The sequence below is a fragment of the Artibeus jamaicensis genome, unplaced genomic scaffold (assembly GCF_021234435.1).
Source record: "Artibeus jamaicensis isolate MK-2021 breed Jamaican fruit bat unplaced genomic scaffold, CSHL_Jam_final contig_797, whole genome shotgun sequence".
NCBI classification, from domain to species: Eukaryota; Metazoa; Chordata; class Mammalia; order Chiroptera; family Phyllostomidae; genus Artibeus; species Artibeus jamaicensis.
Window position 1 is genome coordinate 20,176,446 of NW_026521977.1, and position 26,965 is coordinate 20,203,410.

A 26,965-nucleotide genomic window follows, 5' to 3' on the forward strand; every position below is an offset into this window, starting at 1 on the left:
GCCGAGGGGGGCCTCGTTGACTGGCAAGCCCGCGGCTCAGCCCCCTAACTGGGAGGCGGGGCCAACTGGGTTGGAGGCGGGGCTAGGGGTAATAGAACTCCAGCAGAACCGGGAGTTGAGGGGCGTAACTAACCGAGTGAGAGGCGGAGCCTGGGAGGGGCTTGATGACAGAGCGATCAGGCTGTGCTGCGACAGCCGACGTGAAGGCTGGGAAGATGGCGGCCTCCTGGAGGCTAGGCTGTGACCTGCGGATGCTGCGCTACCTCCCAGGCTTCGGCGGCCGGCGAGGCCTGGGGCTGGTTAAGGGAGCTGCTGGGTGGACTGCCGGCCGCGGAGCTAGTTGGAGATGGCTTCACAGCACTCAGTGGCTTCAGGGTGAGTGACCGGACCTCACTCAGCTTCTATGTGTAAATGAGCAGTGGGGCAGGGTCAGGGGCTTTTTGATTGAGGTTCTGCATTTGGATATGGAGGTTTTTCGGGGCTCCCCGTTCCCTTTTCTTGGGGAGGGTCTGCTGATTTGACCGCCTAATACGTGCATGTCCTGAACGGCTTTCCTCGGAGCAGGGAGAACTTGACTCCGTCTTTGGCTTCCTGGTTGGTATGGTTTCTTTTGACCTTGCCCTGGAATTTGGGTTTTGTTTTTGTTTTCTTTTTTTGCGAGGCGCGAAGACAGGTCCTAAGCGCCCTTCTCTGAGGCTCCTTCCTAGTCACGCGTCAGTTTCCTTTAGGGTTGTCAAGCATCTGTGTCAGGGAAAAGGTGCCCAAGGTTGCTGAGATTGAAAAGCCACTTTTGGCTGTTCTTATTCATTCTTTTGGCTTTTCCCTAGTGGGAGACCTTTTCTTCTAGGCCACCAGGGTTGTTCCACGCGACTAGTAAAGGACTTAATACATAAATGTTCACTGCATCATAGACATAGGTCTAGCAAAACGTGAGTGTGAAAGAGTGAAAAGTTAGGAGGGGAAATCGTAACATGAAATTTATTATAAGAAATCGTCATTTGTTGATGATATTGACACAGCAGTTCTTCTGGTATTTAACAATAGGTAATATAGCATGTGGGGCATTATTTATCTTTACATGGGGCTGAGGTGGGGTCACAGGATTAACCTTTTTTAATGTGACCCGTTAGCTGCCAATCATCATTCTGCCACTGCATAGAATGTACTTTAATCTAAAAAATAAGGAGCAGTAGACATTGCCTACATATTTTGGGCTACCCAAGCTTGGAAAAAATGAGTTACACAAAGTCACACGGTAAGATGAGTGCACTGAGATTTCTAAAGATTTGGTGATAGGGATAATTTATTTTAGTTTCTTCAGGTTAATGTTTCATCAAATACTTGTAGCAATGGGTCTTTAACTGTGTATAGACTTCCCTTTTCCTCCCAGTTTAATAAATATTGAACTTTCCTACAGCTCCCAGAGATTTTGCCTGAGGTAGAGCTCAGCAATCTGAATTTTACAAACAGCCTTAGAGAAGCTTTGATATTTTTTATTGTTGTTTGACAAACTACGCTTTGAGACTCACTGCCTTAGAAAAGCATGGCATAGTAAAAGCCAGGTGTTGGAAATAATTTAGGGACAGTATTTTTAACCTTGTTTGTAAAGCAGATCATTTCAAGGATATTCGAATGCTCTAGATCCTCTCTGCAGAGAAATGGGCGTATGTTCATGCAGGTTAGGAGGCTTTCCTTAGACCCAGTTGAAGGACCCCTGCCTTTAGAAACCCACTTAGGCAACCCTTACCTGATGTATCAGGATATTTGCCCCTCCCTTGCCCCCCCACCCCCCCAAACTGTGAATTACCTGTCTAACTCTGCTTGACAATCACCTGTAAGGAAGAGGACACGACATCCTGTGGAAGCTGTATCAGTTTCCTAGTGCCTTCTTTTTTCACATATTAGCACCCTCATGATTGCATCAGGCCTACCCAATAATATAGGATGCTTTCCCCATCTCAAGGTCAGCTGGTTAGCAACTTTAATTCCTTCTTAAACCTTAATTCTCCCTTGCCATGTAACCTAACATCTTCACAGGTTCTGAGTGTTAGGACCAAGATGTCTTTGGCGGGGTGGCGGTGAGGGGAGTGTGGGCATTATTCTGTCTACCACAGAAGCCGATTGTGTTGTAGGGTAGCTCTAAGTTATTTGGAAGGTTTGGAGTTTTTTCCTGATTTTGAACCAAAATTTGTCTCCTGTCCTTTCACCTACGAGTTTTAGTTCTGCCATGCTGAATGCACATGGCAGTTCTTGAGCTCTTGGTGTTACAGAGCCGCATGACTTTACATGGTGTTTGTTCATTTTTCTCTGAGCTTGGTAGAAATTATTTCATAAAACTAAGCAACTATTTGGTAATCTACAGATTATGTTAATTAAGTATGACTGTTGGACTATTTTCTTTTTTTTTACATGTCTACCCATGATTTAAAAATATGTCAGATGTACGTACACTTGGATTTTGATTTCCTTAAAAGGTATTTATTGGCAGCATTTTTATGAGCTATGACATATGCACTATGACGTGTTTAGCACTTCCTAGAAAATCCTTATTCACTTCCCGTAACAACCTAATAAAGTTGGCATTATCTACATTTTATTTGGACAAAAATACAAAGTCAGAGTAAATCTCTAGCACATAGCTCTAAGGAACTTTAAAAGAACAGCAGATGCAAAGGCCCAGAGGCCAGATGTGGTATTTACATAAGTGACACAGCATCTATAAATAGTTTTTCAAACTAGTCTAGGCAGTTAATTTTGTAGAGTTTCTACTGCTGCCCTTTCAGACTAAATGGCATTGTCTTCGATTTAATTAATTAATAACTAAGATGTTAATAATATTGGTTGTAAGTTCTTTCTGAGGAATAACATGTTGAATTTAAAATATCATGTGAGTAGAAAAATGAATGAGGTTCAACCTTTGTAGTGCTTTACCTAATATATAGCTACAGGCCTTGCATATTATACATGTTAAATAAACATCTAGGGAAGCTAAAAATCTGGAAAGTTGTGACAGGACACAGAGGTCCGCAGTGGGATTGCAGATCGGCAGCCAGTAAACTGACGTAGGCAATGCATTTATAGTAGCTAGTGATCTAGATAATTTTCTGCAATCAAGACTTTCTTGTATTACATGAAAAGCATTGGTTTTTAGTGAGGGATGAACGTATTTGAAAACCATTAAAAGCTACACCACTTTTTTCAGAAAAATACACACATAGAAAATTTTTTATGTGATTCCAGGGAACTCGGATCTCCCTGTAACTTAGAAATTCCTGCCTCCCCCACTTCCATAAACATTTTGGGTGTTTCCTACAGAAATTAGTTGTGCTACTTTACAAAGGTACTTACTATGTCTGAGAATAAGGAAGATGTGTTTGACAATAAGGATGCCAGCTATAAATAAATGACTAATAGATGCATTTACATGAGAGTCTACAATGAGACCACTAATTTGGAAGTCTTGATTCAGATCTGAGTTTGTATTAAATTGACTTGTGGCTTTAGGCTCCTCGGACAATTCACCTTTCCTTAAACATGGATAGTTCTCTTTCATTTGCTCATGTTGTTCCTTCAAACCGGAATGACTTTGCGGTGTGAAATTGTTTTCATTATTTAAGTGCCACCCATCTAAGTCTTTCTGTAGGGTCCTGGCGAGGAACATAGTATTGTTCCTCGCCAGGACCCTAAAAGTGGGTAAATAGAGCTGAGTTTAATGAATAACCATTTTTGTAAGTTCTGGATGTAGAGATGGTGCTGTACTAAGGGGCTGTTTCGGGCAAGGTGCTGTCACCACTTCTAGGCTTCAAGGGGAACAGGAGGAGCCAGTTAGCAGAATTGGGAAGGAGGGAGTCTGCGGAAAGGCCCCGTGATGGAGATGAGCCCTTTTGTTAAAGGATCCAACGCACTCCTGGTGACCCCGCCAGGAGGAAGCTGGGGAAATAAATGCCCTGTCCTCACTCTCCTCTCTCTCTTTAGCCTCCTGCTTACGCTGCTCATCGGTAGAACCCAACCGGAGGCCAAAGCCCGTACAGCAGTGTGTGGGAAGGTTGAGAAGTCCACCTGGACAGACAAATGGGGGATACCTCCCACACCTACCAGACTCACAGTCATCAGTCATTGTCATTTACATCTCAGTTTTAGCACTGAAACTAGCAAATACTATCCCTTATATATATTTTGTAGTTCTCATGCTTTAAGAGGTGAAGAGAGCAAGTATAGTTTCTACACGTGAAAGAATCATGTGTCCCTGTATTGTGTCCCCAGGGCAGTGCCTTGCGCAAGAGTAAGCACAGGGTTTTTATAACTGACCTGATTGATTTTCAATGGTTTTTTCAGTCTGTATTTGAGTAGCTGAATAAGGAATCAAGTTTATTAGTTTATAATATTCTTTGGGCACTTTTATAGGAAGAAAGATTTTCTTTTGGTGCTATGGCATCTGATTCTGATTTTTGTTCTTTCACTTGTACTCCTAACTCGTCCTTGACTCCTGACTTTCATATACCACATCAGTCAATCAAAACTCCTTCGTTCTACCTTTGAAGTATAACCTGACCACTACCACTATGTCTACTGCTACCTACTAGACTGGGCCAAGCCACCTCTAATCTAGATTCTTACAGCAGTGTCTCAACAGAGGCCCGTGCCACCACCCTTGGCCCAGTACGGACTGTTTCCCATGCAGCTTTCAGAGTGCTTGTAAATTGTAAGTCAGATCATGTCACTGAAAACCCTCCAAGAGCTTCTTGTTAAACACAGAATAAAACCTCAAGTCCTGGCTGTGGCTTCCAAGGCCCCGTGGGCGATGAATGCCCTCCAGCTCTCGACCTCAGCCTTGCCAGGCCTCTCCCCCACTCACTCCAGCATGCTGGCTTCTGTGTGTTTGGAACATGCCAAGCACACTCTGCTCCGTCTTTGTGCTCGCCGCTTCCTCTGTTTAGGAGGCTCTTCCATCAGATATGTACATGGCTTCCTCCATTTCTGCTCACTCTTTCATTGGAGGCCTTCTGTCTATCTCCTTAACTTTAAAAGCTAATTTCTGTGAGAGTAGGGATTGTTGTCTGTTTTTATTCACCTTTGATATCTCCAACCCCTAGAATCACCTACCTGGTAGGTGTGGAATAAAATATTTGTTGAGTGAATTACAAATGGATAAACAAAGGGCTTTTTTCTTTCCCCTCGTTTACTCCACTCCTGTGCCATGAACTGATCTTTCAGAAATGCCCACACCCCAGCCAAGACCCTTCCATTTCTCCCTGACACTTTGTAGGATGAGGGACCTGGTGTAGAAGTGTAGAAGGACCTGGACCCTAGGTGCCTTTTTAGTCCCTCAGGTCAAAGGGTCTGATTGAGTAAAGGAGACAAGAAACACGTTCGTGGGTGTCTTTAGTTCACACTTATTTTAGCTTTTTGTGATGTTTAAGATGTGACCATCTCAGAATATGTGCATTTTTTTAATTGACTAGGAAGCATTAGCCATATATGTGGAACTGCAGACAAGTTCATTTTCTTATTGTGGTTATTTCTCTTACTTGCTCAAATGTTGTTTTCATGGCTTTCCACTGCTATTAAAATGACCTCAAACCATTAAGTAAGTAGTAAAGAGTACTTATAAGGTACTATGGCACTTTGAGGTGCTATGAGCTAAGGTAGTGGTTCCAACAAGCTATTTTTAACTTACCTGGCCCACCAAAACACCTGTCAGTGATTTTATGAGAATCTAGTTTTTAGATGGGAAATACAGTTAAAATAGACGTCATGAGTTAGTGTACTTTGGCTGCGAAAACCCCTGAAGTAGGTAAAAAAGACAGTAAGAAGGAAAGCCAGTTTAGGCTGGGAAGTCTGAAGGCACCGGTGAATCCATCTCTCATTACTGGAGGAAGGAATTGTAAACAGGGATAACGTGATACGTCCAGCCAACTGTCTGGAGCCCTCCAGAGTCCACTCTCTTAACCATGTCTGTGCTGCCTAGCAAACAAATAGCTAACAGCATGGAGACGGACCGACTCTGCCAGGCTGCATTGTGAAGACTTCGCATGTGTTTACCTTATTTAATCCTTACAACACTCTGTATTTTATTTTACCCGAGGCAACTGAGGCATAGAATGATTAACTTGTAAGTGGTAGAATAAGTTTTTTTTAAATGAAACATTTTATTAAATAGTAAAATACTTATTTTAACACAGTAATGCAGGTACTTGTTTTAAATAGACAACTAAAGGCTGATTACCGGTAAAGTAGGTCACTGCCCTGCCTCTCCCCCCTTCCCCAGTCTTCTTCATTGAAAGCAACAAATTTCATCTCTTAACTTTCTTCTGGTGTTTGCTCCTCTCCCTATTTCTATTTTTGTACTATCTGTGGATGACTGACAGCTGGTCAGCGCCATCCTCCCTCCAAATAGTTCTTTTGCAGTTCATTGTTTACACTAAACAAATATTCTGCACACCTGAGGATTGCCATGTATTGTCCCATAGTATGATTGTTACCTTTCTTTTTGCTTTTCTTGACACGGTTGTCTTTGAAAAGTTTTCTTTGTATTTTATATTGCTAATTCATCCCACCCCATCTGCTAGCTTTCAGCACCATTTTCTGTATTGCTAGTCACATCAGATAATCTCTTGGTTAACTGATATTTGCAGTGCCTGGTGTCCCAGGTGTGACGGCCACACCTCCATTCCCAAGTACCCTCTCTGGGGAAAACCATCTCCAGGCATTCAGTCCTCCGCTGCATGCGGGCGGGTTGTTACCAAGCACCACGTTTTGGCTTTTTGGAGTCTCCATAGTCAGCCATTACTCATCTCTACTTTTCCGCATCCAGAATTGTATGCAGTTGTCCCTTCTTTCCTCCCTGTCCTTGTGGGTTTGTGTCTAAATACAAGAAAAATGAAAGCACATTTTTTTGCTTAGTGTTAGATAAGTTTTGGAGAGGGAGTAAAATTAGATAAATTTATTGTACAAAGTTAACATGTAAATTATAAGAAACAAATGTAATGAAAGGAACTTAATATCAGCAACTAGAGATAACTACTGTTACCTGTATGAAGAAGCCTGGGGAGCTGGGGAGCTGGGGAGGGACAGGGCAGAGACCTACTTTACTGTTAATAAGCCTTTAGTACTATTTCACTGTTTAAACCAAGTACCTGTATTACTGTGTTAAAATAAGTGTTTTACTATTTAATAAAGTGTTTAATTAATTTAAAAACTTATTTCATCACTTGCACTTTGGAATATATCCTTTCAGCCTTTTTGTACAAGCTAAGCAGGTAGAAATTAGATTATGCTGTGTATACTGTTTGGGGCATCTCTTACATGTTTTTGGCATCGCTTACCCTGCCAGAACTTACAAATGCTATTTCACCCAGACTGTTATGCATATTGTTGTCATCCATTGGTATTTTCCATGTATTCTTGTGCCAATACCATACCAAAGTAACTATTTGAGTGAAAAAGACTTACATGACAACCACCCATTTAAAAAAATTGCTTTGACTGCCTTTATTCAAATCTTCAGTGTTAATATTATTCTGTGCCTGCATGTTGGTTTTTCAATTATCCTCATACTTTATATTCTGCTTTATTTTATTCAGCCTGCAGATGGCAGAATTGTTTTCTCGAATGGAAGTTTGAAAGGTTCAGTTACGCTTGATGAGTTCTTGCCTTGAAAAGAGAGGGGATTAAATGAGCAGCATCTCTTCCTGATAAAGAAGCAAGTTCATGTTGGGGACAGGGAGCCACACTAAGAAAATACGGGGTAATTTCCTCCTTCGTCTGGCCTGTCTTCACGTCATGACTTTCGTGTTAACATGGGTTATAGTGATCACATGGGCTGGAGTGACGCTGGAGCTACGTCTGTAAACTGCTGAATCTCCTCAGTTACTTTAGGCCCCACAGTGGAGCCTAGAGCTGCTCCATCTCAGCCACAGAGCAGTTTGATCCTCATTCCTATGTGTCTGCTCGTCTTATCTCTTTAAATCTCGAGAACTTGCAGAACTGATACGTAGGTCAGCAGTTTAAAGCTTTGATAGCATTGATTTGCCTGAAGTATGAGTGTTATGGCTCTTTGGGTAAAAAAGGTTCTTTAGGGAACGAGAAACTACAATTAGATTAGTGTACCACATTTGATGTTGAAGATGGAATTTTGCTGTGGAAAGATTGGAAGAGAAGATTTGAGAAGATTGGGAGAGAAGTGTAAGAATTGCTTAGAGAAACTGCTATAAAATTCAGTGATTTATAGATTTCTCCTGTGCCCAATGTGCTAAGCAAAAAAAAAATTAATTTATTGTGTCATTCTATTGAGGAAAAAAAGATTAACACAGTTCAAATGATTCCTGAGACCCTGATTTTAAAATCAGTATATTTAAATATAAACTGAAAATGTATGTTACCATAATCACCCTAAGTATTTTTTAAACTGCTATAAACCAACAGACTTTAAAAGCCATTAATATAGTTTGTTAGCTTGATAGAAAGGAATAGAACATTAAAATGACTACAAGGGTGTTAAATTTTAACTAAATCTGAGGTATTTTTATCAAGTGAGGCATTTTTTACTGCTTTGAAATAGCCTGTGTGACCAGTGGAGGGGGAAAAAAACACATTTTCTTTTTTCTTACCCATAGGTGTGCCCACTTGCTTTTAGGAAATATAACTGGTGTACATGTCAAGGCCTCCTGAATAACGTACTGCTTGCTGGAATGAAAAAGGAAGCTACATTTAATTTATAGTGAAATTAAACAATATTAGGTATAGGTTAAAATTCTGAGGAGTCTAGAAAAACGCACACCAGCTCAGTAGAATTGACCTGTTAAGGGTGGATATTAATTATGCGCAGCCCTGTCGCTCAAAGCTGATATTGTGCTTGCAGAATTACTTTTCCGCTGGAAAAATACATTTGAAAAAGATGTGTAGAATGTTCCGGTTGAAAGAAGATATATTAGAATGAAATATGTACCATTATTAATAAGTCAGTGCCTGTGTTTGATACTATTTTCCAGCATGACAGTTTGGGAGTAAATCAGAAAACACTGAACGTTTTGCTCTCCATAGTGAGCCAGTACAATCAGTCAGAAGGTAGGGCTGAATAATGGCGATGTCCAAAATGTCTTTCTTTGTTTTCGTCACCTTTGTTTCAGAGTAAGGATAGTGATCTATTACACAATTTTTATATTTTATTGTCATTATTTAGAGAAGCAATTTCAATTCATCCATGAAGGGTGGCTGTATGAGGAATGATTATGTTCTTTTCCTTTTTAAAATATGAATAATTTTGAGGCTTTTGATGTGGTAATTTGGAAAATAATAAATGCGAAAGTTTTATAATGGAGTTTTTAGTGTCAGGATAATGGATATATGAAGGTCTCTTAGGTGAGAGATTATAATGGCAGACAGAATCATAAAATAAATATGAATTGTATCAAGAACCAAGATGTAAAAATATTGAAGACAGACTTCGTTTCCAGAGAGTTGATTTCATTTTTGTCATAAATTGGAATGTGGACATAGAAGCGCCAAAGTCCATTTACTTGGCTTCTTTGAAGTGGAACTGAATTTGATATACATTTAATATGTAAGTGCATATGAAATATTCCATCGCAGCCTTGCCGGTTTTTGTCGGAAGCACCAAACCGGGGTTTGTTTTAAGCTGTGGTTTTCCAGGAGCCTGTGTGTTGGCCTCTTATCATGGCGCTGTTAGATTGTAGGTCTTTTGGTTTTTTGGTTTCTTTCTTTTTTCCACTATGAGCTTTAAAAAATTAAACGCTCAGGCTTAGGCTGGCTCTACATTCTATAAGCAAATTTTTTTTCATGAAGCCATGTAAAAAATGAAAAAGGTGATATGTATACAAATAATGTGGGGGGTGAGAAAGCTCATTTTCTTATTTCCTAATGTATTGACTATAGAAAGCTTTGACTACTGTTTAAGAATTCTTACAGTTAAGCGTAGGCTTGTTCTCGCTTGGATTTGGAGAGTTTGCCTGTGTGTGTGTTTAACCTAAATGCATTTCCTGAATTCTAATTTACTTCACTCAGAATTCAGTGCTCCACTGTTTTACAGACAGCGGTGCCCTGAGGTTGTATATTGTGGTCTGTATATTGTTTTGTACCTATTCACAGTACCCAATCCATGAGGACTTATTTTACTAAGGAAAAAATAAGCGTTTTTAAAGCTATATTGTAGGCATAATTTGCTTTTCAACTAGAGGTCACTTGGAAATTAAATGGAACTGTTACAGTGAAGGTTATTGAGAGACATAGTACACAGACACTTCAGCCTATTCTAGCTGTGTTCTTTACTGATAAATCAGGACTCAGGAAACACATGGTGGCTATTTTTTCCCCCTTAATTTTCAAAGTACGCACTTAATGCACTTAAAAGATTATCTGTTCCCTTCCAAATTCTAAATACTGTCAGTAGTAGAAGTGGTTTCTTAGTACAGGAATTCTGTATGCCCACGGTAGGGAAAGTGTTTATTAGGATATTTGATTGGACATGAGAAGAATGCTCACATGGACCTGGTATGTCTGGTTTATGTTTGAACTTCTGGGTCAGGAGGCTATAAATAACAGGTGATGTGTTGATGATTCTATCTTGTAATTAACGACAAGGGGTTGTGCACAGTAGAGTACATACAGCCCTGAGAGGCAGAATTCAAATCCCTTCATCAGTCTGCATTATAGTTTTCTCATTGGCGGAATGGGTGTGCTGTTGACTTGGAGTTTGGTTGGAGCTTTGTTATTTTTGGAGTATTAGGAATGATCATTCTTTTTGATTCTTAGAGTTTGGTACCAATTGAGGGAGAGGCAAAAAAGCTTATAGAAATCAAAAATAACAGTTTTAATGCCGATGGTTTTATTAGCTTTGAGAATGTGACTTAGAAGGGTGGCCTTCTATAGCTGGACTTCCAGTACAAGCCCATGTTTAGACTTTGGGCTTTTGTTTAAGAGGGAGAGTTTGTGTAGACAAAGCAAACACACACACGTGAATTCCTGCCTTGCCCCCAGCAGGTCCTGATGGTGGGCACCGAGAGGGGCAGGCTTGCTACCTGCCTTTGAAAGTCAGGTCTCTTTACTCCCAGCACATGGAAAGACTGAAAGGAAACTACAGGTTCCCTACGTGCAGGCAGATCGTAAAATAAAAAGAGGAAAAGGCTGAGACAAATATATGCTCAGGTCCTCTTCCCAGTCCTTTAGAGAGGAAAGAATGAAAAAGGGAAAGAGGACGGAAGCTTCCTTCTAAATGCTTCAGAGGTGGAATTCCTTTATCGCGAAGCTGTGGGAACATGTTGTTTGAAATTACAGTGCATTAGTTCAGTTTCCCAAAGAAAATAATTAATCTCATTTTTTTTACTTTTTATTTATTTTTAAATAGATTTTATTGACTATACTATTATAATTGTCCCAATTTTTCCTTCTTTGCCCCCCTCTGCGTGATACCCCCATTCCCTCTAGCATCCCCCCCACTTTAGTTCATGTCCATGGATCATGCAGGTAAGTTCTTTGGCTTCTCCATTTCCTATACTATTCTTAACCTCCCCTGCCTATTCTGTATCATGTCTATTCTACCAATTATGCTTCTTAATCTCTGTACCTTTTACCCAATTCTCCCCCTTCCCCCCCCAGCTGATAACCCTCCAAATGATCTCCATACCTATGATTCTGTTCCTGTTCTGCTTGTTCGCTTAGTTTGTTTTTTAATATTCAGTTGTTGATAGTTGTGCATATGTTGCCATTTTAATGCTTATGGTTTTAATCTTCTTCTTTTTCTTAAATAAATCCCTTTAACATTTCATGTAATAATGACTTGGTGATGATGAATTCCTTTAGCTGTACTTTGTCTGGGAAGCACTTTATCTGCCCTTCCATTCTAAATAATAGCTTTGCTGGATAGAGTGACCTATGTTGTAGGTCCTTGCTTTTTCTCACTTTGAAAACTTCTTGCCTGTCCCTTCTTGCCTGCAAAGTTTCTTTTGAGAAATCAGCTGATGTCTTATGGGAATTCCTTTGTAGGTAACTGCTTTTCTCTTGCTGCTTTTAAGATTCTCTCTTTATCTCCAACCTTTGGCATTTTTATTGTGATGTGTCTTGGTGTGGTCCTGTTTGGTGCAACTTTTTTGGGATTCTCTCTGCTTCCTGGACTTGTATGCCTATTTCCTTCACCAAATTAAGCATGTTTTCTTTCATTATCTATTCAAATAAGTTTCCAATTTCTTGCTCCTCTTCTCCTTCTGGTACCCCTGTGATTCAGACATTGGCACGTTTGGAGATGTCCCAGAGGCACCTTATACTATCCTCATTTTTAAAAAATTCTTTTTCCTTCTTGCTGCTCTGGTTGAATGCTTATTTCTTTCTTATGTTCCAGATTGTTGATTTGAGTCCTGGCTTTATCCCCTCCACAGCTGGATCCCTGTAGGTTTTTCTTTATTTCCTTTAGCGTAACCTTCACTTCTGCCTGGGTGTTTTTGTGCTGTTGAAGCACTCAGTGAGTCCTTTGAGCATCCTGATCGCCAGTGTTGTGAACTCTGCGTCTACTAGGTTGCATTTCTTCATTTTGTTTAGTTCTTTTTCTCTTCTTTCATTTGGGCCACACTTCTTCATCTCCTCAATTTGGCAGCCTCCCTCTGTTTGTTTCTGTGTAGAGCTGCTTTGACTCCCTGTCTTGGTAGCACGGCTCATTGTAGAAAAGGCGCCTGTAAATTGTGTGGGACAGAGCCTTAGGCAATCGCCAGGGTGGAGCAACCCACTTCACCTCTTTGTGGCTCTGTGAGGGGGGGAGGGCTCAGAGAAGGGACAATACCAGGGACAGTGCTGTGGCCTGGCCTTTGGAGGTATGCCCGGCACTCACCCTGTTTCCGGTCACTTCACTTACTCCCTGCATTCCACTGGTGCCCTTCCAGCTGTTGTCCTGGTGCTGAATCCCTGAGGAATGTAGGTCTGCATATGTTCTAAGGCTGTGTGGGCCTTTTAAGTGGAGTCTCCTGAAAATCCGGCAGTTTCTTCCACCACCCCAGCCCTCACTGGTTTTTCAGGCAGGAGTTATGAGGACTTATCTTCCTGGCACTGGAACCCTGGGCTGCATGGTCAAGCCTGAGGCTGGGACCATTCACTCCAAAGGTGTCCCTCCTGATTTTTATCCACTACAGATGAATGTAGGACCACCCATTCTGCCTCTGGCACCTCTCCATGCCACACAGTGTCTCTGCCTTTCTTCCCATTCAGCATCTCCCTCCCTGCTACCCATCTGGATAAATGCAACTTCTTCAAATCCTTGGTGGTCAGACTTCCATACAGCTCGATTTTCTGAAGGTTCTGTGTGTTATTTGTTTTGAGGTCTAGTAATTTTTTCTGTCGTTGCTCCAGGAGGCAAAGTGTGTTCACTAACACCTCCATCTTGACTGAAAGTCCTCACTTCATTTAATATTAGTATTCAGTACCCTTCCTTTTAACCCTAAAATATCACCGGGAAAACAAGAAACCCCATTCTGTTCTCTTCCACATTTGAAATATGTTAGATATACAGTGTGTTTTGCTTTATAGGGTCAGATTGTTGAACAATCTGAGTAGAGAATAGGTTCGTTACCATGGCTACTGCTAGAGCTGGACCATGCTGTTAACAATTTTATTAGTATAAACTTTATGTAAATGGTAATATAGCTGTGTTCTCTGCGTCTGGGGTCCTGTTCAGCGGATGACTGTTGGGAAGCATGTCTGGCCAGATGTGTTAGAGCATCTCCTTTTTTGATACTTCAGGAAAAATCAGCTGTGCGTCATTGAGAGGTCTCCCTGGGGAGAGTCTGCCTTTTTGGATCCCCAGTGGAACTGGAGTGCGGAACACAATCCCAGGCTAATTTAACCACTTGGGGTCACTTGCCTGATCATTCTGAACAAGACAAACCTTTTCTTTCCTATGTACCAGCCAAGAACAGTGTAACATTAGAAGAAAATATAAATACAACCAACTTATTTTTTTTTTGCATTTACCCTGGCATTTACCTTTGCATTTTTTAATTAAATTTATTAACAGTGGTTAATAGGGTCATATAAGGCCTCAAGTGCACATCACAAAAACCTTTGATTCCTGGATAGTATAGTATAGTACAAACACAACCGATTTCTTATGAAGTCTATCTTGATTATTTTGTAGATTATTGGAACCCTTGCTTTTTTTTCTTATTTTTCTTTTTCTTTGATCATTTTACTTGTAAATATTTTTTTGCAGCAACAGAAGGGGAAGGGGAAGATGAAACATAAATCAACTTTTCTCTTTTTTAATCTTATAAACACTTGACTTGAAAATATGTACAGAGCACTGGGGGCCCATGACAAAGGAGTGGAAAGTATTCCAAAAAAGTTTTATTTTTAAGAAGTTGAGAATTTTATGTTTCTATACTATGACCTGGATACTTAGTTTGACCATTTGGGAGTCTTTCCAACTTTAGAATATTTTTCTTTCTCAAATTAAATTTAGTGTTAATTTACTTGAGCTTTTTATGGATGCTTTGTGAGGTGCATTATTTTTTTGTGGCTAATCTTTCCTTTTTTTCCATTTCAGCCGATCCTATAAAGATACTGATGCCATCCCTGTCTCCGACAATGGAAGAAGGGAACATTGTGAAATGGCTGAAAAAGGAAGGTGAGCAAGTTCATCACTCATGCCCTGCGTGAGCTGATCATTTCCCCCAATCAGTTGTGTTAAACGATACATGATAAGTGGAATAAATCGGGGTTCTCTGCTAGTTAACATGTTTTTTCAATACAATTTTTTTCATGGTAATGTCGCAAAGTTTTTCTGGATTCAGACCGTAACTTTTCAAAAGCAGAGAATGATAGTGTTTTATGGGTTTTTTCCCCAAGTTTTAGTCCTAATACTTAACTTTTAGTTTCAACATTATAAATTTGTCAGTCCCCTTAAATTAATTTTAGCTTTATGATGATTCTGTGTGTGTTTGTACGTGTGTGTTTCCTGAGGCTAGACAAGTTGATGATGAATTTCACTGGAAAGAACAAGTAAGTAAGAATAATAAGGAAAACTCTAGAAAGAAGAGCAGTGGAGGAAGACTGTTTCTCTACTATATATTGAAACGTATATTTTTAAACCCCCATAATTAAAACTGTGGTATTGGTGCTTAAAGAGACAAATCATAGAACTGAATAGAAAAATGAGAAAATAAACAATTGAACATGGGTATTTAATGTATAATGAAGGAACACAATATTAGATTTAGTGTTTGTACTATCCCAAGGAAAGATTACAAATGAATCGGATACTTAATATACAAAAAAATAAAACTGTACAAGTACTAGGGGGAAAAATGGTGAATTTTTCTCACCCTAGAAGTGAAATAAACACCCCAACTACAGCTGCAAGTCCAGATGCAGTAAGGGAAATGTTGATAAATTTGATGATAAAAATCATAACTTTCATATGGCTGAAAACACAATAAGTAAAAAACAGTGACAAATTGAAAGGATATTTGTAATCACAAAGGGTTAATATTCCTAAAATTTAGAGAATAAAAAAACTATTACCTCAGTAGGAAAATGGGAAAGATATATAAACAAATGGTTTTCAGAAAAAGAATTGCAAATTACCTTTAAACATAGAAAAGACAATAAGAAACAAGCAAACAAATACTACACTGAGATCACATTTCTTACCAATCATAGTGACAGATATTAGGAAGTTTGACAAGCTGCTCAGCTGACAAGGCAGTGGAGGGAATGGGGGAAGCAGGCACTTTCATGCATTTCTGGAGGAAATACAAAATAGTATAAGCCCTGGAGAAGAGAATTTGTCCATATCCAGGCAATTCTACTCATAGGAATTCTGTAGGAATTCTGTGTCGGTCTTACACTGGCAAAAGTCGTTAGGCGTCATAGCTAGCAACAGAACTAGACTTCCAAGAACTTCAGTTCATTGGAATTGCCAGATACACAAAATGAATGTTTGGAATGGTGAAACATGTAAGAGAAAGAAATGAAAATACAAAGACAAACAAATACTATCCAAAAAGTCTAGACAGATTTGAAAAGGACAAATAGAATTTTTACAAGTGAAAAATATTGTCTCTAAAACAAAAAAAACCCAGAAACCCAAGGTGGGGTGGAAGTGTGGTTAAATATGACTGACCAAAGAATCCATGAACTGAAGACCAGCCTGAAAAAATTGGCTTGTGTACAGCACAGAGAGAGGATGCAGTAGAAAATATGAAAGAGAAGTTGAGCGTGAAGAATAAAATAATAATGATCCAATAGGAGGGATTCCAAAAGGAGAAAAAAACAAGGAATGAGGAGGAAGTAATAGCCAAAGAAGTGGCAGAGACTTTTCTAGAATTCGAGAAAAACATGTCATATAATTGGAATGACCAGTGCGTCATGTGGAAGCACTTCGAGTAATTGGCTGTGCGTGGCTGCTGTCATCTTTTAAAATAATTATCAGTCTCTAAGAAAGTTTCATCTTTATAAATAATGTAATCAGTTGGAATCTATTTTTAAGATTTCTTTTTCCTGATAAATTACAGAGCTTTGGCTATTTCCATATTCAGTATGATAGAGTGTTGGTGTCATTAAATAATAATTCAGACACAGAACAGCCTTTCAGGGTTATTATAAAGGGATTAATACTTTTTATACTTTGAGAACTGATAGACAAGGGGATAAGAGGATTCTTCAGACCACATTCATCTCTCAGACTTCTAGCTCATTGGCAGTCTGATAAGTTATTCACAGCCATTTGCATATAGAGAGTAGGAGGAAGAGCCCAGAGACAAATGGCCTCATCATTCTGTTCTTTTTTCCCTTCGATTACAATGTGCTATTTTTATATGGGAAAAGCCAAGTTGTTCCGTAAGCCCATGCACATGTCTTCCTGAAGGTCGCTCTTAAAATTCTGTGTCCTGTAAACTGAGGAGAAATGTTTATTTGCTAATACACTATAATTAACTCAGAGCAACTTAAATCTTTGTTTCTTAGTTATTTGCTGGCTTCTTTTTAAGTTCACCCTTTGTGGTTTAACTGAGCATAATTTACTTCTTTTTATTAACGTTTATGTACTGTTCACATGGGTATTACTGTACATGCCTATGTATGTTTACTTTTTGATATATTTATGATAATATACATATCCTATATATTGGTTCATACATCCTATATTAAAATCTGCCTAATATTCTGGCAGAAAACTTTTTATATACCTTTTTTATTAGCTGTGTCTTTAAAATTTATCTTGAGATCTTTATTAGTGTACGGTCACCATTTAAAACAATGAGTTTTTATACCCTCAAACATTAAGATATTGAAATTTTTTTGATAAAACAGAACAGTGTTGTAGCTAATCGTGAATCTGATTTGTTTTTAAGCAAAAGTTAATCCGATAACTTTTAATGGGTAGCATTTTGGTCTTTAAATGCAGGAGTGTCTAACACGCAGCGCGCGGGCCACTTACGAGGACTTTTGCATGTCTGTGGTGGCAGATATCATGAGGATTATGCACGGACCTTTTTTTTTTTTTTTTTTGGTTTGTCAACTTTTATTAGTGTTTGTGTATTTAATGTATGGCCCCAAACAGCTCTTCTTCCAGTGTAGCCCAGAGATGCCAAAAGGTTGGACACCCTGCCAAAGTGTCTTAAAAATCTGTTACATTACTATTATTAAAGTCACGTGTGTGTGCGTGTGCACATGTGTTTTAAGCCAAGGCAATAAGCGTACAATGAAAAGAACTTCGGATGGCCTGGGAGCTTGGGCCATGCAAATCAGGTTCTTTCCTCGTGTGTGATGAAATGGAGAGTTGGCAGCCTTGCTGCCTGGGGGCCCCTTCTGTCTTCCCACACTGCTGTAGCTGCTTTGTCTTACCAAATCACTTCACTGTGTTCATCTACAATATACTCTGTTGATTGTTTCTTTTTATTTCACTCCTAAGATTTATTTCATTTCCAGGATAGTTTTTCCTTTCTGTCTGATATTATTGTATTCCTCCTGTACATCATTGTTTTTTTCTATCTCTTGATTTTGTGATGGGTCTTTCTTTTCATCTGTATTTCTGAACATCCTCAAATACTTATTTTCAAGTCTTTGGCAGCTTGCACTAAATGAATTGTATCTAAAATGAACTTCCGTTCCAAGTATTGATTCTGTGGTTTTCTTTCTTAGCATTTGGATTTCTTCATATGTCATGGAACTTTGTTTTGCAATTTACTTTTGAATGGAAGGTGTTTGTTCATGTTTTAGTGTCTTCCCACTTGTCCCCTACTCCTTCCCTCCCCCGCCCTCTAATCAGGAATTTTGCTGTTGGTGTTAGAGATATTAGCAGGTGCAGCGATGGAGCCAGGGGCTGGCTTGGAGCTTTTCCTGGCACTGAGGGGGTGTTTTCTTCCCCTACCTTCCTAGACCCACAGTGCTACTCAGAGTCACAGTCCTGGTCCAGAGGTGTGGATCGCGTATTTTACCAGCTTCCTACTAGGAACGGAGGAACCCTGACCCCGCTTTAGGTTGAGAATCTGATTGGAGTCCCCTGGCTTCATAAGGTTGCTCTTAGTTCCCTTTACTTGGAGAGAAGCTGCTCTACCCCAATCTGATCTAGATCTAGAATCCAGCGAGTCGGGCCTGCTCACCAATTTTGAGTTTCCAATTTCTGTTGCACAGAAACGTTTCTTTCTTCTTTTTTTTGTAAGATTTTATTTATTTATCTTTAGAGGGGAAGGGAAGGAGAGAAGGAGAGAAACATCAATGTATGGTTGCCTTTCGTGCGTCCCCTGCTGGGAACTGGCCTACAGGGGACCAGCGTGCAACCCAGGCATGTGCCCTGACTGGGAATTGAACTGCGATTGTCTGGTTCGCAGGCCTGCGCTCAATCCACTGAGCTACACCGGCCAGGGCTCTGTTGCACAGAAACGTTTCTTATTTGACCGTATTGTATCTCGATCACCTCTCGTTTTGTTTAATATACCTTATTTATTTATGCTCTGTGGTGCCAGCAGGTTTTCTGAACTCGATGTTAAGCCAGAAGTGCTCTTAACTGTAAAATTTTTCTCTTTGTGGAATAATAGTCCAAGTACATCATAAAGGAAGGAGTGGCATCTGGAATTGATTTCTTAACAGGAAGATATACATCCATTGCTATTGTCTCCAAAATGTGATCTCATTTTTAATATTTGCTCAGTAATCTTTGTACTTGCTTTTTATTATAAGAAATATTGGGTGGTGAACACACAAGGCAATATACAGTTGATGTATTACAGAATTATGTCCCCTGAAACCTATATAATTTTATTAACCAATGTTACCCCAATAACTTCAATTTTAAAAAAATTTTAAAAAACAAGTATCACTAGGTCCATTATCGAGTTTCAGGAAAATACAACAGAACATACTTACATGCACAGGCAAACATATTAGGTGCACAGTGAAAATTCCTTATAGTTCCACAGCCCCAGAAATGGCTACTGAATATTTTGGTGTTTATTATTCATGTTTTACACACACATATACACATCAACTCACATGCCAAAATTCATACTGTAAAAGACAAACCAAACCCAGTCTTATTTTGTAGGCGAAGCTGTGAGTGCTGGAGATGCCTTATGTGAAATAGAGACGGACAAAGCTGTGGTGACCTTAGATGCGAGCGAAGATGGCGTCTTGGCCAAAATAGTGGTAAGTCTTTACTTCGATCGTTTTCACCAGGATGAAGATTTCTTAAATGTGAAGTGCCTTGAAATGAAGTTACCTTTTATTTTTACCTCTTTTTTTATAGCATTGTTTTACCTGCTCCATAATACATTTTAAGCTCAGACGTATAAAATATTTTAGTGTTAAGGACTATGAATAGCCAATGATGATCAGACAACGGAAAACTATTTCGGCCTTATCAGCAGTGGTGCTGGGCGTTTGGGATTTGCTAGGGGAGAGTGAGAAGTATTCTGGCCGGAGGGATGAGAAACAGCTATTTGAGGTGGAATTTTGAAGACCAAGAAGGCAATAGGTTAAAGTTTAGAACTAGCAGTTTCGAAGTTTATCAAACCGAAGGAATGTTTTACTCTTATCACAAGGAAATAAAGAATCCTGTCTCGGGACCCCAGGAGCCCCAGAACCGCCAGTCTGGGGCAGTTACGGTCCGCTCGGCGCCTGTCTGGAGACCAGACTGTTTTCAGATGTCCAGTGAAGTCCTGTCTGCAGGTTTCATTGCCACTCTCACTGACTCGGTTAAATTCTTACTCATTCTTACAATGTAGGCATTTTTATAATCATTTAAATATATATTTAATACAAACGTGTGTATACAGTAGTCTGTATACTTAAATGTAGTTGACAGTCTTTTCTGTTGGTAGTGTATTTTCTGTTCCATAAGCATTTTTATGGAAAATGCGCTGTGCCTCTAGGAGACCAGTCATTTTCTTTTAGACCTAAATTTAAGTATATGCAATTGTTAAACAAAGGCATTTACTAGCCAAAAGGTTTTTATAAAAGAAAGGGTTCATTGAGCCAAATGCTAGCCAGAGAAAGGACCAGGTCCTGGGGTAGGGAGTCTGAACCACCAGTAGCAGGGCTGGAAGGAGCTGAAGGCTCTTACGCAAACAGTTTGAGGAAGAAAGATGTAAGTCATTTTGAAATAATTTGCATTGGCTGTAGATTTAGGGGGTGGGAGAAGGTCAAGAAGAGCTAGTTCAGGGCTGAGTGCATAATCCGTAAGGAAGAAGTGTTTGTGCCTTTGGATTGGCTGTGGGCCACAGTCCAGAAAGTCAAGCATAAGGGAGAAGAGAAGCGGAGCACCTGGTGGTAGGCTACTCGGTTATTCTCAGTAGATAATTCCGGAAATAGCCACCAGGAAGTTCAATCACAGTTTCAAGGTTCACTCAGGAACGTAAGCAGTCTTTTGTTGCTTTTGCCCAGTAGTTGTTAATTGATTAACCTCCCCGGTCTCTGGTCTCTCCCACCCTGAGCCTGCCACTTTGAGAGCCCTTCCCTGGGCAGTCTGTACTTTCTAGCTAATTTAGAACGGGGAGCGGCATGTTGGATACTCTAGTGGTTTTACTAGAACCTGAAGTTAGTACGTCCTGTCAAACAAAATGGGTAGCAGTGTAAGAGAGGTACTTAACAGAAGAAAATAATCTCCTTAGCCATTAAAAACAATTCCCATTAAAAATGTGATTTCTTTATATATGTAGCACATTAATAAATACTCAAAATTAGGGGAAATTATATACAGACAGTGATTATAATCTTAGGACTACACGGAAAAATATAAGTATAGAAAAGAATAAAGTGTCATAAAAATGTTAAGTGTTTATCTTTGGTGAGTGGAACCAAGTGCTCTCCTTTCCCCATTTCTCCTGTAGTTTCTGAATTCTATATGAAGCATATTATTTTTAAAATGGAATGTTCGAGTTTATGTGAAAAGTGAGTGAAGTGCTTAAAGCCTGCCTCTTTAGGGTTGCACAGATGGTCCGTTCCCCGACGGTGCCTGTTTGTTTCCTCACTTCCAGAACGTTTAGTAGGTAGTGTGGGGTAGCAGCCAAGACCGTGGGCTGTGCGGCCTGACTGCTGTAGCTGATAAGGTGGCCAGTCCTTCACTGTGTAACGATCGGCAGAATCTTCCGCTTTGTCTACCTTTTTCTTCATAATAATGTGGGGATAATAATAATACCTACGTCATGGGGAAGCGGTGGAGATTAAACGAGGGAACACCCGTGCAGTCCTCACAAGACCTGTCACCCACCAAGTGTCAATGCATGTTGCTCTTCCCGTCATCACTGTATTTATTCCCTCAGCTCTTGGTGACCATTGGATCCCATGCTTTCTGTCTGTTTGTCTGAGGAATTGTGACTAGACGCTAATCCATGCCTCTGCAATGTGGTTTGTACAGATAAGCTGCTTGTCTATCAGTAGTCCCTTGTTGATGTGTCTTTAATTCTGAAACTCCAGCTTGCCTCTGCTCTGAGCATGGACGCAACAGCTTCCTTTCTACGTTGTATCCAAAGACCACACTTGGAAATGCTCGACTCCAATGAGATGTAGGTCCACACACGGTTTTCACTTGTGTTTCTTACTCGAAAATCCTCTTTCCCTTTTTTCTGGGTGCTTCTGTGTTATTTTTTACATTCTAATTTGCCAAATGTCCTTCACTTGTAATCCACAATATTAGTAGCCATGTAAAACACACTGTTGAAAAATGTTTCCTTGGAGGAAATATGAACAGATGGCAAACATTTCTTTCCTTTTATAACTAAATGCAAATATGTCACCCAGCAGCAATGATTGTAGGCTTAAAAAATATAAATACCCCCCCAAAAATAGTTTCTTTGACTAATTTATGCAGCATTTTCAGGGAGAAAAAAAGTTGTTTGAATTGCCATATGTACTGAGCCCAGCTACATTTTATCATGTGTGCTTTGGCAAGCTGTGTTCTTGGCCCCGACTGTCTGGATTGTTTGGCTATGAACGTCTTCCAGAGCTGATCGCATTTTCCAGGTAGCCGCTTAGCAGTGCAGTGCTGCTTGCTAACAGTGTCGCAGGTCAGCAGTGCCTGATCCTCTGGCCCCTGGTGCTCTGGGGAGCCGTGGGGACGTGACCGATAGCAGCTTTAGTGGCACCAATAGCTGTTTTCTTGCCAAAGAAAAGATTGTATGTATATTTTAGGGCTTTATGGCTTTATTATCATTTCACATGCTTTTTGGGTAGTAGAAATGGGAGTATATTAATGTCACAGAGTGTGCAATTTACTGGGGAAAAATGGGAAAAAAAGCAAGATGATATTACTGGTTTATTTCTTTTCAGCCTTTCATATTCACCCCACTCCATTTCCAGCCCTCCAACCCACACAAGCAAGTTGTACCTTTATCTTTCATTGTGGAATAATGTCATATTAGCATAAATAATAAAATGATTTTATAGGAATACATAAAAGAGAATTTACTTTCAGAATCAAGGAGTTGGATAATTGAGCTTATTAAAGCCAAGAGATGATTTTATAAAGCTCTAGTTTTTAAGTTTTTTTACATTTGTGAAAGTATTAGAATTATAACCTATTTTGCTATTCCCAGGGATTTATTTCCACAGTCTTTTAAGGGGGGTTTGCATTCCCCTCCGTCCATTTTGATTTTTTCTTTGTATTCACTCTATAATGTTTGCATCTGAATTCTACTTTAAATATGAAATAATAATATTTGTTGCATTTCACCTAGAACCAGAAAAGCATAGAAGCTCTTAATGTTAATAAAGAATATTTGCTGTCAGTTTAAATAATTTTATGATTTTTTCCAATTTAGTTCAATTAATAGGTTAAATTCTCATTTAACCACTAGTAAATTGTTGAGCAGAAAACCTTAAATTATTACAAACGTATTAGTGAATAACCTTAAATTTATTATTCAGCAATTTGGATGGCAGGTGTTTTAAATAATAAATTAATAAAAGAAGAATATCAGGGTGTCATAGAGGGTTATTAGAGATTGTCTTCAATCAGTTTCTTCACTGTATCTTCAATACTATGTCAGTAGTGTTTTCTAAAGAATTTTTTTCAATATGATTTTATTTTATTGTTAGGTAGCCTGCCCTTATTTTTATTAAATTCCCAAAGTTGCATTTTATAATTTGAAAGTTTATGGTTGAAATCTGACCTTGTGAGAGCTTCAATTAATTCTTCTCTGTGGACTAACATTTCTAATTGAGAAAATACCCTCTGAAAGCTCAGAGCAAATTCTATTAAATGGAGGGTATTCTCGGTTCTGATTTTTTCCTTTTGAAATGGTAAGTGAGCCTATGCTCCCCAAGAATTAAAAGCTAAATCAGTTATAACCCACTTTACAGCTTCTCTTTCAAGCTCCTTTTAAAAATGGTAGCGCTACCCTGAGGTGCTTTGTGGTCACTTGGTGGTGTGAATGCAGTCACAGATTTGCTGCGACCATACTGAACGCCATACTGAACGCTGGCAGGGGGTGTGCCAGACAGTGTGTGGCTCGGTGCCTGATAGACTGTGGTCTTCAGCACTAACATTGTTATGCCTCAGTTTCCTCATCTGTGAATGGCAGTGATAATGGCACTTAACCTCATAAGATTATTAGAATTAAATGAGTTAATACTGTGCTAGAACAGAGCCTGGCACTTTGCTGGTAAGGCCAGACAAACCTTTATTCGAGGACTTGCTGAATGTTTCTTCGGCCCCTCACAGTTTATCTGGTCTTGTCATTGATTAGCTTTCAACTTCAGTGTTTCTTACTTATGTTCCTTTTAAACCCTAGTTCATTGTGCACATGAGTTAATCATTATATTTTAAAGAATAAAAACCATTGAAAACTGTGTAATGATTCAAACCCTGGTGGCAGTCAGCCCTGTGACTCAGCTTATCTCCGCCAACCACAGTGCAGGCTCCTTCAGCACTTACTTAGCAGCTCTCGGGTACTCCACTTTTAAAAAGAAAAACATTTAAACAATTGCTTAACTAACTGATTGTTTTTTAATGTCAGATCCAAAACACCGTGTTTACCAGCACTTAGGTGGAATGAACCCCCTCAGTTTTCGTGTTGGGAAATACTGCTGTAGCTACTCTGTGGTCATCTCCTATCCTTTATTGGTCCACCAGTGGGGTTAGGTGGCAGTTTTGAGCATATTTGCAGGTGATTTATGTCAAGTCTGTGGTGATGTCTCTGGTAAGTAGCCCCTTCATGGAGGGCACGCCTTGGGACAGAATTCAGCCTCTGTGGAGTATCGTGGAAGAGTAGCTTGTCACAGACCTTACTTCCTGTGGTCTCATACGTTGCTGTTTGCTCTGTAGTACTTCCAGCCTTGTGGTTGCCGGGCCTTAAGGTGTGAATTTCCAACCCTTACCAAGGGACACTGCTCTGTAGTCTAATCTCGATCCGTGTTGAGTATATTTTTTGTTTTAACACCGTAACTTGGAGGGAAATACCAACACCATGATGATAATGATCATGATGATGAAGATGATACCTTTTACATTTATATAGTGGTTACCAGATTTCTGGCACTGTTTTGGGTCTTGTATCTATCTCATTTATTTCCTCATAACAACTCTGAGTAGCAACTATTATTATTTCCATTACAGACAAAGAAACAGTCATGGTGAAATAAAGAAACTTTACTAAGGTCACCTAACTAGTAAGTAGCAGAGCCAGCATTAAAACCAGCGAAGTGTGTAGAAGAATAGGCATGACCGCTAACATGTTGAACGACAAATTTTAGATCCAGTATTTCAGCATTAATCAGCAGTTTTAGCCAGGCTCAGAGTAAAAATCCTGTGCAGTTCATATTGAGAGATCAGAGGCACAAGGGTAGCGGAGGCCCGAGAGGAGGAGAGGATTCCGATCAAGTCAGCCCGGCGCCTGGGAGAAGAACTGGGTGCTGCAGTGGGTTGGGCGCATCCCCAGAGCTAACTCAGAGGGAGCAGTAACAGGCTCGTCTCTTGTTTGGTTTCTAAACACAACTTGGAAAGAGCATTATTTAGTCTTCTGTTACTGAGCCTTCCCCCATTTTAAATATTTGCCGACTGCAACCTAAACAAACTAGTCTACAGGAAACTAGCACACCTCTAAAAGATCTCTTATTTCTCAGGTAATAAAGTCAGAGAAAGGATCTTAACTTCATTTGGTGATTTTAATGACTTTAAATTGAACTACAAATAGACTATTTTCATTTAACTTCTGTTATATATTCAAGTTGTATGGTAGCATACACTTGGCCATTATATTTGGGTATCATTCTTCATGCTGTCATTTTTTAATGGGAAAATGTGAGTAGTTAAAAATAAATTGTACTTAATATTTAGATATGAGAAAAGTTGAAATGATACTAAATGCTCATTACCTGCTTGTGAAGGTATCAGTTGGCAGAGTATATATGGGAATCATTTTTACAATTTATTGTAGATAAAACAGTTGAGGTGTCAGTTTTAGATTTAATATAGTATCTGATTCAGATTTCAGAAATCCATTGATATTTTTTCAACACAGCTTTCCTCTTAAAGAATGCTTTGCATTGGAGCGATGTTCTTTGTACTTGGGTATTGATCCTGTTTCTGGTTCACCGTTGATAGGAATTAATATCAAGTAGACTTTATATTGCTTAGTGTTTTTTTAATTGATTTTTTTAAAGAATAGGAGCTATTTTACTTCGTGGTTTTGAGTTAGCAATTCATAAGCAGATAATTAGACATTTTTAGAAGAAGACAAAATGTTAACTGAATGATAATCGTAACTCATCTTTTTGGTATACTGAAGACAATAAGCAGTCTAAGGAACTTTAGTGTGTGACAAAACATTAAACAAACTGGTATTTTCCACAGCCTGCAATTTCTTAAACATCCTCACTTAGTGTTAAATACACATTTCTTATGTATACTTTGCTTTATCAAAGCCACTGTTTCGTTTCTTCTCCATTAGTAATCAGTAACTTAGAAAGACTCCTTGTTCCTGGAACTTATGTCCTATTATTTGAAGAATGGTGCTCATACTAATCAGCATCAAACTTAGTGTTACTCAGAAATACCAGTCTCATTTTAGGAGTTTATTTATGATTACTATATTGGGCAACGTCCTGCAGCCTGCCATTCAATTATTCATTAAATTACATCTGTAATGAACCTTATTTAAGACAATTGAAAGCCAATAATAGCACATTTTAAAGGAATGACATTTTCCTCTGTTACTGAACTTATACTGTCATGTGAAGGTTCTCTAGGGACTTTCTAAAATTAAATAAGAATTGATTCTTTTAAAATAAATTAGTACTACTGAAGCACTTAAAATATATTTATCTTAAGCTTTATCTTCAGTCTTATTTATACTTTTAAGTGGTGTTATCTGTGCAAATGCGTTTGCTTAGCTGAGAAACCACCATGTTTCTGACGTGCCCATGAGAATGCCATGCAGTTTCATTTTGTCCCAGGTTTGTGAATAGATACAGAGAGAGGTGGAAACCGCACTTAACATTAACCAGAGTAGTTAACCAATTCTGTCTATACAGT

At 39.3% G+C, this 26,965-nt stretch overlaps 1 protein-coding gene across 1 annotated transcript in view; it reads left to right on the plus strand.

The window, feature by feature from the left end:
• Positions 1-174: 174 nt before the first annotated feature.
• Positions 175-26,965, plus strand: part of PDHX (pyruvate dehydrogenase complex component X) — a 55,025-nt gene continuing 28,234 nt past the window's right edge. Inside the window, exons 1-3 of the mRNA XM_037128264.2 lie at positions 175-375; positions 14,543-14,623; positions 19,541-19,641. Of these exons, the coding sequence (XP_036984159.2) occupies positions 216-375; positions 14,543-14,623; positions 19,541-19,641 (342 nt within the window). The 5' untranslated portion in view covers positions 175-215. The remainder of the gene's footprint in view (positions 376-14,542; positions 14,624-19,540; positions 19,642-26,965) is intronic.